The 20,554-nt window shown below is 34.4% G+C and overlaps 2 protein-coding genes across 9 annotated transcripts in view; both read left to right on the top strand.

Moving 5' to 3' along the window:
- The first annotated feature begins 3,069 nt into the window (after positions 1–3,069).
- On the top strand, positions 3,070–5,972 carry LOC143071301 (uncharacterized). The gene is made up of 2 exons (XM_076245530.1): positions 3,070–3,287; positions 5,239–5,972. The coding sequence occupies exons 1-2, from the start codon at positions 3,125–3,127 to the stop codon at positions 5,634–5,636; spliced, it is 561 nt and encodes a 186-aa protein (XP_076101645.1). The 5' UTR covers positions 3,070–3,124; the 3' UTR covers positions 5,637–5,972.
- A 7,997-nt stretch (positions 5,973–13,969) lies between these two features.
- LOC143071308 (membrane-associated guanylate kinase, WW and PDZ domain-containing protein 1-like) overlaps positions 13,970–20,554 on the top strand; it is a 78,462-nt gene continuing 71,877 nt past the window's right edge. For all 8 annotated transcript variants that reach the window (XR_012976863.1, XR_012976861.1, XM_076245564.1 and 5 more), the window contains exon 1: positions 13,970–14,657. Coding sequence is in view for 6 of the 8 variants with exons in the window: in XM_076245564.1 (XP_076101679.1) it covers positions 14,294–14,657 (364 nt within the window). In the remaining 2 variants the exon portion in view is untranslated. The remainder of the gene's footprint in view (positions 14,658–20,554) is intronic.

The raw sequence follows: 20,554 nt of genomic DNA, 5'->3' as shown, positions 1-20,554 counted from the left end.
GTTTTACGATTGACGATAGCAAGCTTGATAATCGCTGATATCTTCTCCTCTGACATTGTGACGTTGCTGATAATGCCTGGTCTCGTTTTGAAGCCTTTATACGAGAATTACAGAGTGACAAAGCAGGGTGATACAGGCATAGGTGAGGACGATAAGGTATTTTATTTCGTGTGTGTTAATATTTAATTTTCACATGATCCTGTTTTGGGTTCGATTTGCAAATATCCTTTTCATTATTAATTAGATAATATATATTTTTTAAATATTCAATCTCAATTCAAATTCAGGTTTGTTTTAGGCTTAAATGTTGTTTCCATACTTGCTCTACTGTTCAGGGTTCGACTTCTGCAGGAAACATGATCCGGTTTGCTGTCACTCACAAGCCTTTTGTTACTTTATATTATGTCTTTGTTTTGTTCACACATCGTTGTCAATATAATGGAATTTTATTCGACTGTCATACAAGTGGGTCGTTTAGTTAGCTATAAAACAAGATTTAATTCCCTATTTTGATTTCTACCTATTTTCCACATAAGAAAATGCCTATCCATTTGTTTGAGTGTTTGATTTTGCCCTTTGATTAGGGACTTACCGATTTTAGTTTTTCTCGGAGTTGGTTTTTAATATAAAGTGAAATACTAAGTACTAGTAGTAAAAATTAGAAAATAAAAATTAACTTTTAAAAATTCAAGGTTATTTTTCTGTATATTAACAGTTACACGGAAGAACAAAGTCGCTTGCAGAGTAAACAGGAAAACCACATGTTACAGTTCATATCAGCTGCACCAACAGACGAATAATGACTATTATCGCTATTTTGCGCATTTTTCTTTTGATCTTTTTTTGTAATAATTTTCATATCATGCTTCTCGCTTGAGATGGACAAATTATCGCTAAAAAACTAAGGAGGCCACGTGGCGTTGCTAACGAAATTGACATTGAAACTGACAACGTCGTCATAGGTAAAATAGCGATAAACAGATTATCATTGGTCATCTCAACTCGATTGCTTTTCTCACTTTCGCTGTACCAGCTCAAGCGAGAAAATAAATCTCGTTGAGATGATCAACGATAATCTACAATTCCTAGACATCTTTAATTATGACGAACAAGAAGGAAAAAGAAATCCAATTATCATTAAAGTACATATATGTAACAGTTTCCCCGGAAATTCATAATGTACTGTACAGGAAAAAAGTATGATTTTGTATTTGTTAACTTTCTCCTTTACGGCAATAGACTGCAAAACTAGTAAGGACAGTAGTACTTTTATCCAATTGACCACACTTGTATTCATAATCCAAAATACTAGACAGTTTCTCGATTTACTCATAGACTGTTGACTTACTCGAGCAGACATACGTATTTATGAATTAAAGTATATCCATTCTTTAATAGTTATCCCATAAGGACGCGGTGTGTCAGTGTAAGATCATCCCGATGGCCGGAGGCCAAAGGGTGATCTTACACTGACACACCAAGTCCGAATGGGATAACTATTTTACATCCCAGCTGTTTTAGATTAGACGAAAAACCATTTACAATTAATAAAATCTAGTTTAGAACGCCACAAAACCATTATTATATACTTTATATATTACTATATGATGTATACCCTTTATGACCCCCTAACACGATGAGTAGATATCAAACAATTTCAACTCGCCCCACTAGCCAATCGGCCCACACTATATCGCCACTTTATGAAAAAATTGCCCCACTATTGTAACCGATTCGCCCAACTTTAAAAAAGTGTAAAATCAAATTGAACAATCAGTCTGACAACTCATTTATTTAACAAAAAGGGTTTAAAGGATTAAAGGTCTGCCAACTCGCCCCAGTTATAAAAATATCTTGCTTCCTTTAAGTATGTTAAATTTCTGATAGTTCGTGTCCAGTCGTCCTGGTGAAGTGGTATGTGTCGTCGCTTGATATGCTAAAGGTCTCGAGTTCGAATCCCAGCATATACACTGGATTTTTTCTACGTGAATTTTGATAGATAGTCTTCTCCGTATAATTAATTATAAGTTTTATACTAGATTTGACATTCCGCCAAATTCCCGCCAAAATGTTACAGAACAAAGGAAAGCATGCATAACAAAGAAACTTAAACTAGGGTGATCTGGTAGGGGTGATCCGGCTCAGATCACCCCTGTTAGAACAAAGGAGCTGGGATGTAATGTCCGAGAATGCACTAAATATTTGCGACTTGACTAAAAGCAATCAACTTAAAATTAATCAATAAAAAATTTAAATATACACGATAAAAGCTTTAGGATAATACCATACAGAAATATTATGAGACGTTATCTGGAACAATAAATAGGTTGTAGGAATAACGAATGGTAAAATTTCGTCCACAAATCTTCATTTTCGGATAAAAAGCAAAAGTTGCAGACAGAATCCAAAATTTCGGACAAATTAAAGGCAAATGTTGCGGACTAAAACTTTTTTTACTAAAATCAAATTGGACAAAAACCAACGTACAGAAAGCAAAAGATGCTGACAATTAAAAAAAATCGGACAAAAAGAACTATCATACTGTCACAGCCAAAAATAATGTCTTCCATCAAAAATTTTGGAATTAGTCTTCCTGTTAAAGATGAAATATGTTAATATATTTATCCCTCTTACATGTTTAACCCCGACACATTCTGTATGTATGTGACTGTCCCAAGCCAGGAGCCTGTAATTCAGTGGTTGTTGTTTGTTTATGTGTTACATATTTGTTTTTGGTTATTTTTTTGTACATAAATTAGGTCGTTAGTTTTCTCGTTTGAATTGTTTTACATTGTCATTTCGGGGCCTTTTATAGCTGACTATGCGGTATGGCTTTTGCTCATTGTTGAAGGCCGTACGGTTACCTATAGTTGTTAATTTCTGTGTCATTTTGGTCTCTTGTGGAGAGTTGTCTCATTGACAATCATACCACATCTTTTTTTTATATAATACTTTTATTTCGACATTATAAACATGATAACGGAAAAAACATATCCTTTAAAATTTGACAATGACCTTTTAGCTACCTTCCTGTGGTGACATTACTATTGGCTGCAGGAATATATAAATAGGTTGAATGAACTAAAAATCTACTTCAGACAATACTTAGACAATTTACTCTAAAATGGAAATGTTTATGTCCAAATTGCTTACATTTCTTGTTTTATACAACACGTACACACTTTCCATAGCTGTATATTGTGACGATGATACTTGTAACCTTGGAAAAGAATTAACCGCTATGGTAAAGAGGGAGGTTGAAAAAGGGTTAGCACGTGCAAAACAAGGTAAGCATCACCTAAAATATGGAATAGTATTCTCAAACTAAGAAGATGGGTAAGAATTTATCAAAACAATGTAGGTATCACCTCAAACAAGGTATGATTCATCTCAAACTAGGTAAGAACTAGTCAAAACATCAGAAGATTCATCTCAAACAAGGTAAGAACTTGTCAAAACAACATAATTAAGATTCATCTCAAACTAGGTAAGAAATTTTCAAAACAACAGAAGATTCATCTCAAACTAGGTAAGAACTTGTCAAAACAACAGAAGATATATCTTAAACTAGGTAAGAACTTGTCAAAACAACAGAAGATATATCTTAAACTAGGTAAGAACTTGTCAAAACAACAGAATATTCATCGCAAACTAGGTAAGAACTTACCAAAACAACAGAAGATTCATCTCAAACCAGGTAAGAACTTGTCAAAACAACAAAAGATTCATCTCAAACTAGGTAAGAACTTGTCAAAACAACAGAAGATATATCTTAAACTAGGTAAGAACTTGTCAAAACAACAGAAGATATATCTTAAACTAGGTAAGAACTTGTCAAAACAACAGAATATTCATCGCAAACTAGGTAAGAACTTGTCAAAACAACAGAAGATTCATCTCAAACTAGATAAGAACTTGTCAAAACAACAGAAGATATATTTTAAACTAGGTAAGAATTTGTCAAAACAACAGAAGATATATCTTAAACTAGGTAAGAACTTGTCAACACAACAAGATTTATCTCGAACAAGGTAGGAACTTGTCAAAACAACAGAATATTCATCGCAAACTAGGTAAGAACTTGTCAAAACAACAGAAGATTCATCTCAAACTAGGTAAGAACTTGTCAAAACAACAGAAGATTCATCTCAAACTAGATAAGAACTTGTCAAAACAACAGAAGATATATCTCAAACTAGGTAAGAACTTGTCAAAACAATAGAAGATATATCTTAAACTAGGTATGAACTTGTCAAAACAACAGAAGATTCATCTCAAACTAGGTAAGAACTTGTCAAAACAACAGAAGATATATCTTAAACTAGGTAATAACTTGTCAAAACAACAGAAGATTCATCTCAAACTAGGTAAGAACTTGTCAAAACAACAGAAGATATATCTCAAACTAGGTAAGAACTTGTCAAAACAATAGAAGATATATCTTAAACTAGGTAAGAACTTGTCAAAACAACAGAAGATATATCTTAAACTAGGTAATAACTTGTCAAAACAACAGAAGATTCATCTCAAACTAGGTAAGAACTTGTCAAAACAACAGAAGATATATCTCAAACTAGGTAAGAACTTGTCAAAACAATAGAAGATATATCTTAAACTAGGTAAGAACTTGTCAAAACAACAGACCCGACCATAGAAAAAACAACAGCAGAAGGTCACCAACAGGTCTTCAATGTAGCGAGAAATAGAACTTGTCAAAACAACAGAAGATATATCTAAAACTACGTAAGAACTTGTCAAAACAACAGAAGATATATCTCAAACTAAGTAAGAACTTGTAAAAACAACAGAAGATTCATTTCAAACTACGGAAGATTGTTAAGAAATCAGCAAAACTAGGTAAGTATCACACCTAACAAGGGTAGATACATCTCAAACATAAGTTAGAACTTGCAGTTGCAATTTGGTCAGAATTTTGAATAAATTGCAATATGTTGACAGCAATCCGCCCAGTTAAGTCATAGAAAAATGCGACATAACAGCATGCTAGCCTGTGCTAATAGACCATGTCTATAATTAAAAAAGAGTTATTGCACGCCTTCGAACATTCTAAACATGTTATATTGTTCAATTATCTAAACTGCAAAAATGTAAAGTTAATTTTCGACCCATTTTCATTGCCTTTAGAAACGAACAATTTCTATTTTTTGTGAGTATATATTTGATGTGTATTGTGTTTTATCTTATTATTATTGATGATTATGCTATGTTTGATTTTAGAAATCAGACCAGCCTTTACTGCTCATTTCAAAACAGGTGGAATGATACCTTTAGCAAAAGGCCAGATCTTAATTTTTGACAAAGTCCAAATCAACGTTGGAGGAGGGTACAATCCAACTACAGGATATTTTACTGTTCCTAAAGCCGGACTGTACTTGGTGTCGTGTACAGTGAGATCAAATGGCGGCAAACATCTACATGTCTGGCTTAAAAAGAACGACAACACAGTCACATTAGCATACGGAGAAAATTGGAACGAGGGGAGCTTTAGCATACCAGTACAGGCAGCAGAGGGAGATCGACTTGTTATTGTACATGGCACAGGCTCTTATGTAAAAAACGAGTCTGTTCAAGGGGGTAGTATCTCATTCTTCTCTGCCGTGTTCATATCTGACTAGTACTAGTAACTGTAACAAATATTTGTCGCTTTTTTTTTTGCATGTTTCCTTTGATATTTTTTTGTGATAATTTTTCAAGTCATGCTACTCGCGTGAGATGGAAAATTATCGCTAAAAATTAAGGAGGCAAGTGGCATTGCTAATGAAATTGACATATAATTGACAACGTCGTCATCGGTAAAATAGCGATAAACAGATTATCACTGCAAATCAATCTCGTTGAGATGATCAACGATAATATATAAATACATGATGTTATATATCAGTTAGAAGATGGATTGTCTGTCAACTTATCATAAACGGTTAAAATGGAAATAATAAATATACATGAATTTATTTACTCTCATTATTGAAGCAAATATAAAATTTATTTATTTGAATTATTTGTATTGCATTATATACTAGTAATTAAAATGATGGGAAATTTAGCGAAATAATTTACGAATGCGTATGTCTGAAAACATCTGAAATAAAATTGAGAATGGAAATGGGGAATGTGTCAAAGAGACAACAACCCGACCACAGAACGGACAACAGCAGAAGGTCACCAACAGGTATTTAATGCAGCGAGAAATTCCCGCACCCGGAATATAGTCCCTAGTGTTGACAGTGGGTTACTTGCCATTAATTTTATACCCCTTCCAAATTTATTTCTCCATGTTTAATGCCTCAAATTGCAAGTAGGGGGTGAAATTACACTGTAAAAAAATTTGGGTCCAGAATTTTAAAGGAAAGTAGTGATTTGGTCCAGCTGTAAAAGGTTAAAAATAAGCACTTCGGAAGCTGTCAAAAGATTTCAAGACGCCCTCAACACAAAATTGTCCATATTTTGAGTTAGAGCCGATGAAGTTTTCTATAATTTTGATATAATTTGTCCCAAAAGTAGAACAACACACTGTAAAAATTTCTTTGAGAAAGCGCAGGTGGGATTTTTTTTATTTTCATTTATGTTCTAAAAGAAATGCACTACGAAATAATTGTAGTCTCGGACCAGCTGAGCTGGTCCCTAAACAAATATATATATACTAGTTCAGTGATAATGAACGCCATACTTAACTCCAAATTGTACACAAGAAAGTAAAATTAAAAATAATACAGGACTAACAAAAGCCAGAGGCTCCTGACTTGGGACTGGCGCAGAAATGCGGTGGGGTTAAACATGTTTATGAGTTCTCAACCCTCCCCTTATACCTCTAGCCAATGTAGAAAAGTAAACGCATAACAAAACGCACATTAAAATTCAGTTCAAGAGAAGTCAGAGTCTGATGTCAGAAGATGTAACCAAAGAAATAAACAAAATGACAATAATACTAAAATGAAAACATATTTTAACACAATTTATTAAACCATAAGTTGATAAACTGTTGATTTTTCCATAAGGTTTTTGTTCATGAAATCAAAATGGCGACATTTCGAGCGTCTACTTTAGGTCCGCTTCGAAGTACAAAAGTTCAAAATATTCCTTTTAGAATCGAAATAATTCTATCATGCCATGCTCTATGCTCATTTTAACATGGGTAGGCATTATATTTGTAAACATTTAATACCTCGCTCGGTATTAAGATATTAACAAATATAATGCCTACCCATGTTAAAATGAGCATAGAGCATGGCATGATAGAATTATTTCTTAAGTATCTCAACGACAAAATTATCTGTGTCTGTATTATTTGTCTTTATCGTCCAGAGTCTTTATAAATTGAAGAAATTTAACAGAAACAATCAAATAACTGCCATTACCAATAAAGGTCCAACCTGTATCTTGTCTACTCATCTCCAGGGACAATACAAACATATAAGACCTACAGATAAGATGAGCTGGTATGGTTGCCAATGAAATATTTATCCATATAGACAAAAAGGACAAAGATTTGAACAATTACAGATCATCATACAGTCTACGAACCCATTCCATGTTATTGTAATGTTTTATTTTCTGTCATAAATCAGAAAGTCCTAATCTGGTCTTTGCAAGTCATTGTGTTTTCTTGGAGAAGCTTTTGTATGTTTGGTCTGTTGTAGTTTCAGTTAGTCCTATCAGAGGCTCTTTGGGGCATCAACCTTCCCTTTTTTAGTTTCCATTTTTTCAGCGCACAAGCGTGATAAAAAAATTCATACTGACAACTCCATTTCTGATGACGGAAGTAAAAATCCGGCTATGCCTCTGATAACTGTTTCAACAGCATAAGCGAAATAACATACGACGATTTTTTTTTATACAAGTTGTTATTGGCTTTGAACTAGCTGTCAGTGAGGACTCTCAGATATGTACTTTTTATTGTTGTGTGGTTGTACAAGTATCCAGTCACGTTCACATACTTTTGTTATATGTATTTCTATTTGTAGTATACATCTGATGAATCAAGCCCTTTTCAACTGTTTTTATTAGTTCGTTCTTATGTTGTACTGTTGCAACAATATCCAAGGTTAGGGGAGGGTTGTGATCCCGCTTACATGTTTCACCCCGCCACATTCTGTATGCATGTCCAAAGTCGGGAGCCTGATATCAAAAAGTAAAAACACAAAAATACTGAACTCCGAGGAAAATTCAAAAAGGAAAATCAAAAATCAAAAGGCAAAATCAAAAGTCCAAACACATCAAACGAATGGATAACAACTGTCATATTCCTGACTTGGTACAGGCATTTTCTAATGTAGAAAATGGTGGATTGAACCTGGTTTTATAGCTAGCTAAACCTCTCACTTATATGACAGTCGCATCAAATTCCATTACATTGTCAACGATGCATGAACAAAACAAACATACTCAAAGAGTAAAAATGTCAAAAATAGGGGTACAACAGTCAATTAGTGGTTGTCGTTTATTGTTGTGTAACATATTTGTTTTTTGTTCATTTTTTTGTACATCAATTAGGTCGTTAGTTTTAGTTTGATTTTTTGTCGAGCCTGCGACTTATGTTGCAGAAAGCTCGACATAGGGATAGTGATCCGGCGGCGGCGTTAGCTAACTTCTTTTAAAAAGCTTTATATTTTAGAAGGTGGAAGACCTGGATGCTTCATACTTTGTATATGGATGCCTCATGTTACGAAGTTTCCGTCAGTTACATGTCCAAAGTCCTTGACCTTATTTTCATGGTTCAATGACTACTTGAAAATAAAGTTAAGATTTTTTGTAATGTTAAATTCTCTCTTATTATAAGTAATAGGATAACTATATTTGGTATGTGCGTACTTTGCAAGGTCCTCATGCCCGTCAGACAATTTTCACTTGACCTCGACCTCATTTTATAGATCAGTGAACAAGGTTAAGTTTTGGTGATCAAGTCCATATCTCCGGCAGATTCTATAAGCAATAGGTCTACTATATTTGGTTAAATTGAGAATGGAAATGGGGAATGTGCCAAAGAGACAACAACCCGACCATTGAAAAAAACAACAGCAGAAGGTCACCAACAGGTCTTCAATGTAGCGAGAAATTATGGAATGATTGTAAGGTGTACATGTCTAGCTGGCAGGTGTCATCTGACCTTTACCTCATTTTCATGGTTCGTGGTCAAAGTTAAGTGTTTGAGGTTTTGGTCTTTTTTTCTAATAATATATACGATAGGTCAACTATATTTGGTGTATGGAAATATTTTATGATCTATTTGTCAGTCGCGAAGGTTTTATTTGACCTTTACCTCATTTTCACAGTTCAATAATTGCTCAGTGTTAAGTTTTTGTGTTTTGTTATGTTTTTCTTAAACTATAAGCAATATGTCAACTATGTTTGTTAGCTGTGCATGCCTTCCTGGCATGGTTCATCTGACCTTGACCTCATTTTCAGGGTTCAATGGTCAATATTTAGTTTTCTTGGTTAATGTTAAGTTTATGTGACAGTTGTAAAAAAGCTTTACATTTAGGACTATCAGTATAATATCAATGATTAGTAAAGAAGGCGAGACATTTCAGCGTGTGCACTCTTGTTTTACTTTTGAATGTGATTTCGGGGGCTTTTATAGCTGACTATACGGTATGGACCTTGTTCATATCGTGACCTGTAGTCGTTAATTTCTGTGTCATTTGGTCTCTGATGGGGAGTTGTCTCATTGGCAATCACACATCTTCTTTTTTATATATACTGACATGTGTACAACTATAAACAAAAACTATTTTTGCGGATGTTTTTTTTTTAATTTACAAGTTAATAACATGAAAACGACGGATTAAATGATACGGATTTTTTTCTCTGAAAGGGATACATATTATAAATTACTTTGAAGAAGTACATGGCTTAGGGCATACAAACCCAAACCACTCCTTTTTAGATATTCTATATGACTATAATTTGAAACAAATCTAATTGAAACTCAAATATCATTAATTTACAAGAACCAAATATGTGGATAATTTGTCATAAACTAAAATTAGAAGCAGTGATTCAGCTTTTGAATTAGGGTCTATCAAATATCAAAGAATAATCAAAGTACTGAAGTACTGAACATCGGATGACTGCAAGTCTTGTGGATGGTAACAAGCACTTGTCTTACAAAAAATCACATCTTTATACCTGAAAGTGAGGTAAATGTACAGATGTAATTTTTTTCTGAGACAAGTTCTTGTGTGGAAGATAAATAAATGAAAGGGAATTCAACATCACCGTAATAACTATTATATATATGTAGGACTCGGAGGTGCCGCGGATGTGGACGCTGAAGTGCGATGGTCTACGCCGAAGTGCGATGGTCCTTTCGCTGAAGTGCGATGGTTTGGCGTGATGTTTGAATATTGTGGGAATTAAGGCGATAGCAATACACCGGAATGTCCTCAACGGTCACCCGCTGTAAAAATATATTCAAATTAATGTAACGAAACATCGAACCCTCTATACTGAAGTGCTGACCACTTATCAAAGACATACATGTCATTCATCAATAAATACTGATTACAATTGATGTCAAAGTTTCGTCAATACTATCTGTACAAAAGTGATGCAGGATGGCAGAAGACAATTTTAAATGAACCACCAAATGCAATGATCTGTTTTCACAAGGGACTTGTCGGTGGCATACATAATACAATTAATAATTCCATTCATGCCTTTTACATAATCGGCTTGTATAGATCTAAAAAATAAACATGAAAAGAAATATCGATAGAACAACTACCAGTCAAAGGGTCCTGTACTGTAGATCTGAGAACAACTGCCAGTCAGAATGGTCCTTTACTGCAGTTTAAGAACAACTGCCAGTCAGAATGGTCCTGTACTGCAGTTTTTAGAACAACTGCCAGTCAGAATGATCCCGTGATGCAGATATTAGAACAACAGCCAGGTCAGAATGGTCCCGTGATGCAGATATTAGAACAACAGCCAGCAAGAATTGTCCTGTACTGCAGATCTGAGAACAACTGCCAGTCATAAGGGAGCTACCATTTGATTTTTAGGGGGGGGGGGCTAGGATGAAAAATTTTGTCCTGCATTTTTTTTTAGCTGTAATCGTTGTCCTGCTTTTTTTATTTTTCACTCTCTTCGGTCCTGCCTTTTTTTTTTTTAGTTTATCCTGACTTTTGTTTACCTAAATTGTCGTCCTGACTTTTTTTTTTGCAAGTGTCTCATCCTGCCTTTTTTTTTTACTCAAAACTCCTGTCCTGCCTATTTTTTTCAAATTTCATCCTAGCCCTCCTCATAAAAATCAAATGGTAGCTCCCTAATGGTCCTGTACTGTAGTTTTTAGAACAACTGCCAGCCAGAATGGTCCCGTGATGTAGATATTAGAACAATAGCCAGCAAGAATGGTCCTTTACTGCAGATCTGAGAACAACTGCCAGTCAGAATGGTCCTGTACTGCAGTTTTTAGAACAACTGCCAGTCAGAATGGTCCCGTGATGCAGATATTAGAACAATAGCCAGCAAGAATGGTCCTGTACTGCAGATCTGAGAACAACTGCCAATCAGAATGGTCCTGTACTGCAGTTTTTAGAACAACTGCAAGCAGAATGGTCCCGTGATGCAGATATTAGAACAATAGCCAGCAAGAATGGTCCTGTACTGCAGATCTGAGAACAACTGCCAGTCAGAATGGTCCTGTACTGCAGTTTTTAGAACAATTGCCAGTCAGAATGGTCCCGTGATGCACATATTAGAACAAATGCCAGTCAGAATGGTCCCGTGATGCACATATTAGAACAACAGCCAGCAAGAATGGTCCAACTTTTAAAAGTATAAACGATAAATCCCTAATTTGGTTACATCTTCATTATGCATCAAATATTCTACTTTCAAGACGCATGCAAAAGAAAGGTAAGGTTAAGATAACAGATGTACAAATCAATCTAATATCTTCCCAGGTACTTGTTACGTGCAAATTGTAAACAAGTATTAGCAATAGCCTGTGCTTGGAGGGAAGTCGGTACTAGCGTCACAACAGAAATGTTATATTAAAATTTTGTCTTTGGCAATTCATAATTTTACTATAACAACTCCGCTAAAAGTCATCAGACACAGCACAGAAAATCAGTACAACAGAAACACAGAAGAACTCCAACGGTAACAGTTAAGTCCAAAATGTTTCCAGGTATTTGTTATGTGCAATGATCAATACACATTAGCACTAGTCTAGCTTCTGCTTTGAGCGATTTTGGAAAAATACTTCCAATATATATATCAACCGTTACGGTTTATTTTTCCAGGAACATGATTTGTGCAACTTTCCTTTAAAAAGAAGCACTACTAGTATGTTCTTGGGAAGTCACAGATTCGTTGACACATTTGGCTAAGCAGTCTAAGTCATTTTGTAGGATGGTACAATTTAGCTGATTTTTAATTGTTCTGTATAAAAAACAGTCACCAGCGAACAAGCGTGTTTTTATGTTACTGTTCTGAAGGTCATTAATGAAAAGAAGAAGTGGACCCAAGACTGAGCCTTGAGGCATCCCACTGACCACAGGCATTTGAATAGATACCTCCTCATCAAGAACAACCTTGTTGCATTCTATTATAATATGAAGGAAGGCTAATAATCCATCTTTCTTAATAATGTTTTATGAGACACCTGATCAAATAGAAAGAGGAAGATGTGGTATGAATGTCAATGAGACAACTCTCCATGATCCAAGTCACAATGTGTCATTGAAATGCCTTGGCGACTAATATTTTAATATCTAACTAGTTATTTGCCGTTATGAAGATTACTGAGTAAGTTTTTAACCTGCGTTTTTCTTAGAAGCCATGCTGATTGTCCACTAGATTGCTATGTGTGCCTCCCAGGTGTACTACTTACTACTATGTCGTTTTACCAGTTTACAGCATATATTACAAGTTAGGTAGACAGGCCCTAATTTTCTGGCTTAGTACGAATTATTCACCTTTTAAAAAAAAATTATGAATTCAAGTGACATTTGCCTGTATCAGTCGATCTCCACTGAGTCTAATGCCAGCGATGGTACATCTCCTTAAAAAAATGTTGAAATAAAAGTGAGATGTTATGGTGAAAATTCAGATGCAAATTGTTTAAGTATGCGTGCTTATATTTTATCTGGACCTGGCTGTGTCAGGCTTTTAGATCAAGAAAGTTTTTTAAAAGTTTTTCAGATACCATTTTTCTGACATCATATTGATAGTTGTCTAGCAATTTATATTAATAAATGTTTTGAACTGTGGAGAAAGCGATCAATATAGTACAGATATTGCTTTATCAAGTTAACACATTGAGAATATTTGCCTGTTAATAATAGATTGATTGATTGATTTTTGGAGTTTTAACGCCACTTCAGAGCACCGCATTTATTTTAGGCTATTTCGTGGCCGCCAGTTGTTATTGATGGAGGAAGCCAGGGTGACCGTAAAAAAACCCACCGACCTTCGACAGGGAAACTGACAATCCTAGTCAATTCAGATCGGAGTCGAGTGCACCCGCATGAGCGGGGTTCTGAACTCACAACCTCAATTTTGACTGGCTAGTGATTACAGTAGTAACTACTTAGCATATAAGGCACAAAATGTGCACCATAATTCAGTTACCTTGTTTTGTAACCCCCATTGACATAATGGTTACATTGGTTACATTGGTTACACCAGAGACATATGTATTATATGTCTCTGGTTACACTCATACAAACTATCATATATCAACATTATTGTAGCTCTTCGTGGGCCCTTTAATTGGAATAAAAATATCTTATCTGATCTTATTAGGGTTAGAGTCTAGTGCCTCTTAAAATGACCCCCCCCCCTTTCTCCACCTTTGACTAATAGACAATAGGATGGTATTTACGTGAAAATGCACAAACCAAATACGCATGCAATGAAATCGGAAATGTATCGAATATTATAATTCCTTTCGTTTTACGACATTAATTGACAATTAGAACGATTTATGGCGTGTCAACCTTTAGCGCATGCGTATAACGAATGCATCATCGACTGTGTTTGAAAATAGGGCGGAATGTGAATGTTTTTATAAGATAATTTACCATTGTTTTGCATATTATACATTAGAAACATATGCAAGAGTTCAGAAACATCAATTAACTATACAATGGCATGAACAGGCAAGTGCGGAGATGTCCAGATCGGACGCAATAATAACAAAAACTCCGACAACTTTCCGAGTGGATTGCGTTGGTCAGTGTCCTCAAATGTCATTTTTATGTGTTTTCCATCGATTAAAATCATCAGATGTTGTTAATTCTCAAACTGCACCAATCACTATCATATAATGTCACACAATAAACAAGATATTGTACGACATCCACCGGTTGCACCCCCTCCTAAGCCCCAAAAGGATCATAATCAACAAAAACATTGGAGTCAAAGAATACAGGAAACGGTTGTTTCAGCTTTACCTGAAGGGGAATTTGGAATACATCTCAAAGGTGGAGCAGATAATGGACAGTTTTGTTATATATCTGAACTTAAATTATCCCAGTTAACTTTCCATAATGGAAAATTATATGTTGATGATATTATTCTTGAAATTCAAGGACAGAAAATTGCTGGATATACTCTGAGAGATGCAACAATATGGTTAAAGCAAGTTGGTCAAAATGGAGCACCCATAATGGTGAAAACTGTAAAAATTGGTGAGTAAAGAGAACATGAAGTTTACACAATCATGTAGGTTACTAGCTGCCAAAATGCATTACTTCCCCACAGAAAATTCACTTATTATTCCAATCCATTCCAATGTAGAGCCTTATAGGCAGCAACCATTTGATTTTCGGGGGGGGGGGCTATGGTTTTTTTTGGAAAAAGTTTGTTTCCAGTTTTTGGAGAAAAAAATAATTTGATTTGATTCTGAGAAAAAAAAAATTGTTTGTTTCAGCCTCAGCTGCCACTATATGTAATGCTAAAATTGAAAGAAAAAAATTGTTTTCGACTTGTCGCGAAAAAAAAAAATTTGTCCAGAAAAAAAAACCATAGCCCCCCCCCCCCCCAAGAAAATCAAATGGTTGCTGCCTTAGGGATTACATGAAAACTGGCCGCTAGCAAATAACCCTGCATGTACATTGTACTTTTTCACCAATAGTCCTACTTCAAAAACGGGTAAAAACCCATTGAATATATACAGTACATATTGTAGATTTGACAACTTTCTCATCTTATACACCTTGTCGGATTATCGGTATTAAAAAGTCTGTCCGCTTGACATTTTGACGTCATATGCATACAACAATCACTTTTCCATTGTGGCTTTAGATATTTTCTATTGTGATGTCCAGTAAAGGCTGACAAATAGCGATAAGGTGTACATGTACATTTTTGTGAAAAGGGTTTAAAATCCTGCTGAATATTAAGTCGGCTTTTAATCGAAGGAAAAATATAAAAGTTCCAACTTCCAATGACATTAACATGTACATGTTTCATGCCAACTCACCTAGCTACAATGAAAAAGGATGCAGTCTTGTTGGTATTTACATTATAGGTCTATCATGATCAACTCACCCCAATTATGAATAAAAGAATTCAAAGTGTACTGACGTCACTTCTGAATTAAGGCCTACATATTGTACATGTACCAACTCCCCCAACTTATGAAAACTATATAAATAAACTTATACAATTATATATAGTATGTTCCCTGTTGGAATTTTAAAACAAGGAAAATTATATAAATCACAATGACAGTATTAAAAAAGTAACTGATGATACCTTCTGCAATGTATGCTATGTATTATTGCATCAACAGGGGCGGATGCAGGAATTTTCGAAAGGGGGGGTGCTAACCCAGGGCAAAGGGGGGGTGCAAAGGGGTGCAAAACATATGTCCCGATACAAATGCATTGATCGGCAAAAATAAAGGGGGGTGCGCACCCCCCGGAACCCCCCCCTGGATCCGCCACTGCATCAATATATCATCTCCTGTTCCACCTGTTTTATTTTTAAAACTCCTTACTTAGGAGCACTTTAGTGTGCACTTCAAAAAAAATTTTTGTGTAACACTTACAATTTTAATGAGACTAAATAAGTTCCAACCAACACCAAGAACACTCACAACAATTTCTAAATAAGGTTTAAATACAACTAATGTTTCATATAGTGATTATTGAACTGGTTACCTGATACTATTTTTGTTTTCTGCAGCATAATGTAGGTGCCCTTTTGTTAATTTTCCATACACTCTAGGTGCCCTTTTTATAAATTTTTGCGCGCTCCAGATGCCCTTTTTCAATTAAGTTACCATGCCCTTTTTGTGTAAAAGGGGAAACACTACAGTAATCGTGCTACATTTTACATGTAAATCACCCCACTTATGAAAAAGGATGCAGTCCTGTTGGTACATACATCTGTACATGTTTGGTCTGTCAACTGGTTCCACTTTAAATAAAAGAATTTAAATGTACATGTACTGAATTAAGGCTTACCCACTTGCCCCACTCATGAATTAAATAAATAGTTATTCGATGCTATCAACTTCCTTGAAGTTAAATAAAAATTCCAGTATGAAACATCACACTGCAGTGCCTCCTGCCTGACACTAGTGTCACACACAGCACAAGGATACACAGTAATTAAAAAAGGCTGCTTTACTTTTTATAATTTTGAAACAAAGCCAGAGAATTTATCAAATGTTATCGTAATCAAACCATTAACAAAACTTACCAGTCAAATTTTCAAAACAAAACAACAAAACCTGCAGATGTGACTACTTTTACTAACAAAAACACGCCACATATGCTTATTGTAAATGAATGAATGGACATTATAATTTGTATCATCCTGGTCGCATCATTTTTATACGACCGCAAATTTTGAAAAAATTTTCGTCGTATATTGCTATCACGTTGGCGTCGGCGTCGTCGTCGTCGGCGTCCGGCGTCCGAATACTTTTTAGTTTTCGCACTCTAACTGTAGTAAAAGTGAATAGAAATCTATGAAATTTTAACACAAGGTTTATGACCATAAAAGGAAGGTTGGTATTGATTTTGGGAGTTTTGGTCACAACATTTTAGGAATTAGGGGCCAAAAAGGGCCCAAATAAGCATTTTCTTGGTTTTCGCACCATAACTTTAGTTTAAGTTAATAGAAATCTATGAAATTTTGACACAAGGTTTATGACCACAAAAGAAAGATTGGGATTGATTTTGGGAGTTTTGGTTTCAATAGTTTAGGAATAAGGGGCCAATAAAGGGCCCAAATAAGCATTTTTCTTGGTTTTTGCACAATAACCTTAGGTTAAGTAAATAGAAATCTATGAAATTTAAACACAATGTTTATGACCACAAAATGAAGGTTGGTATTGATTTTGGGAGTTTAGGACCCAACAGTTTAGGAATTAGGGGCCAAAAAGGGACCCAAATAAGCATTTTTCTTGGTTTTCGCACCATAACGTTAGTATAAGTAAATACAAATCTATGAAATTTAAACACAAGGCTTATGACCATAAAAGGGTGGTTGGTATTGATTTTGGGAGTTTTGGTCCCAACAGTTTAGGAAAAAGGGGCCCAAAGGGTCCAAAATTAAACTTTGTTTGATTTCATCAAAATTGAATAATTGGGGTTCTTTGATATGCCGAATCTAACTTTATATGTAGATTCTCAACTTTTGGTCCCGTTTTCAAATTGGTCTACATAAAGGTCCAAAGGGTCCAAAATTAAACTTAGTTTGATTTTGACAAAAAATGAATCGGTTGGGTTCTTTGATATGTTGAATCTAAAAATGTACTTAGATTCTTGATTATTGAAGTTTTTTGGTCCAGTTTTCAAATTGGTCTACATTAAGGTCCAAAGGGTCCAAAATTAAACTTTGTTTGATTTCATCAAAAATTGAATCCTTGGGGTTCTTTGATATGCCAAATCTAACTGTGTATGTAGATTCTTCATTTTTGGTCCTGTTTTCAAATTTCAAATTCTACATTAAAGTCCAAAGGGTCCAAAATTAAACTAAGTTTGATTTTAACAAAAATTGAATTCTTGGGCCTCTTTGATATGCTGAATCTAAACATGTACTTAGATTTTTGATTATGGGCCCAGTTTTCAAGTTGGTCCAAATCAGGATCTAAAATTATTATATTAAGTATTGTGCAATAGCAAGTCTTTTCAATTGCACAGTATTGTGCAATGGCAAGAAATATCTAATTGCACAATATTGTGAAATAGCAAATTTTTTTTTAATTAGAGTTATCTTTCTTTGTCCAGAATAGTAAGCAAGAAATATCCTATTGCACAACATTGTGCAATAGCAAGAATTTTTTTTAATTGGAGTTATCTTTCTTTGTCCAGAATCAACTTAAATCTTTGTTATATACAATATACAATGTATATACACTTTTTACTACCAACTGATAAATTTAAATAATCTTTACCATTCAGTGATAACAAGCAGTTTTTTTACATCTTAATATTTTATGATGTATTTAAATGAGTAGTTATTGTTGCAAACTCCATTAGAAATTTGAATTTATATCAGTTTTGAAAAAGGGAAACGGGGATGTGAAAAAAAAGGGGGGGGGGGTTAAATTTTTCTCATTTCAGATTTCATAAATAAAAAGAAAATTTCTTCAAACATTTTTTTGAGAGGATTAATATTCAACAGCATAGTGAATTGCTCAAAGGCAAAAAAAACCTTTTAAGTTCATTAGACCACATTCATTCTGTGTCAGAAACCTATGCTGTGTCAACTATTTAATTTTAGATTTAAAAAGTTTGAAGAAGAAATCTTTAATTGATTTGTAAAATCTTGGCATTTGTTTTGTGTAAAAAAAAACCATGTAATGTCAAAAATTAGATCACAATCCAAATTCAGAGCTGTATCATGCTTGAATGTTTTGTCCATACTTGCCCCAACTGTTCAGGGTTCGACCTCTGCGGTCGTATAAAGCTGCGCCCTGCGGAGCACCTGGTTGAAACCTGTTACACATGTGAGTCCCTGGGATGCATCCTGATTTCATTGTTTACCCTGAGTCCCAAACACATTGTTTTGTCTAGAAGATTCATGACCGTTGACATTGTTTTGACATGAAGCTAAACTGGAAGTCGATGTTGAAAAATTTATATGTAATCCATTGAAGGTACAGTCAAGCATTTGTATTTAAAAAAAGTTTGCAAACAATTTTACTTTTCAATTTGACAAAAACTGGCATGGGTCAAGATTGTTTATTGGTTGAACATTGTTCAAATTATAGGGACATGAATCTTCTAGGCAAAGACTCAGGGTAAGGGTAAACAATCAGGACGCTTCCTAGGGACTCACAGATTTAAAAATTAGGTTTCCAGCTAGATTTTCATGCGTCCAGGACGTGTTGACGTTAATAATCAAATAAGTACATTGTATATACTCATACATGTATGGTCTGGAACAGATACAGTGTACATGTACATACATTTTGTATGTAAGTTTTTATTTAACAAATGTAAAACTGTCTTAGGTACAGGGAAAAGACCAGTAATAGAACGATAAAATGATATCATAATCTGGTTTTCTCCTTATAGATATTGTAATTTACTAAAATATCAGCCGCTCGACATTCTGAGAAACTTTTTAGCTCGTTTCTATGTGCTTACTCGCCAAAAAAGGTTCACATTGTGGCTCGCGGCTGATATTTTTTATGATATCAATGTGTAGAAAACCTGATAATCTATACTTACATGTATCAAGCTTGCTCTTTTGTGAAGCGTAAAAATGTCTTAGAAGTGGAAAAGATCAGTAATAGAACAATACACAACAGATGTTCTTTGTATACAAAATGTAGATATTATAAAATATCAGATGCTCGACACAATGTGTAGCTTTTTAGGTTATTTGCTGCACTCACTTGCAAAAAAGTTCACATTGTGGCTTGTGATTGATAATTCACTATATCAATGTGTTGAAAACTTGATAATCTTAACTCATCTACACAGAACTAAAAAAAATCTTGTGATACTAATAAACATGATAAAAATCGAAAATATTGAAATATGATTTTGATTGACAACTGAGGTACAAAACAATTGTATCTTGTACATGTATGTACTAAATGTATAAACATTGTGTGCACTTTACAAAAAGTAACATAGATTTGTATAATATATGTTCAGTTGTACATGTACATGAAGTTGATGTTCTTAGTATTATGCATGTACAAAATGTAACTAGAAATTGTTTGGCTCATAAGTAATTATATAAGTGACTTTAAGTCCAGTAAAAACTATGGTGTAAGTAGGTCACTAGAGAAGCTTAAGTGTCATTATACATGTACATGTACAGCTTCCATCATCATTGATACATGTACATTATAAAAGAGGGACGAAAGATACCAGAGGGACAGTCAAACACATAAATTGAAAATAAGCTGGCAACGCCATTCATTGCTAAAAATGAAAAAGACAAACTGACAAACAATAGTGCACATGACACAACATAGAAAACTAAAGAATAAGCATATAATTTATGTATTATTTATATAAGAATATCTTTATAAAATATTGATGTTACTTTTATACTGCAAGAGTAAAACATTTTTAAAAGATGACAAATCAATATTACCTGAATCATTGAT

Source organism: Mytilus galloprovincialis, chromosome 1, assembly GCF_965363235.1.
Source record: "Mytilus galloprovincialis chromosome 1, xbMytGall1.hap1.1, whole genome shotgun sequence".
Taxonomy (NCBI): Eukaryota; Metazoa; Mollusca; class Bivalvia; order Mytilida; family Mytilidae; genus Mytilus; species Mytilus galloprovincialis.
This window is presented reverse-complemented; position numbering and strand designations above follow the sequence as displayed.

Coding starts and splice junctions, on each gene's coding strand:
- LOC143071301 (XM_076245530.1), top strand. CDS start 3,125: ATGGAAATGTTTATGTCCAAATTGCTTACATTTCTTGTTTTATACAAC. Junction 3,288..5,238: donor GTTAGCACGTGCAAAACAAG/GTAAGCATCACC, acceptor GTTTGATTTTAG/AAATCAGACCAGCCTTTACT.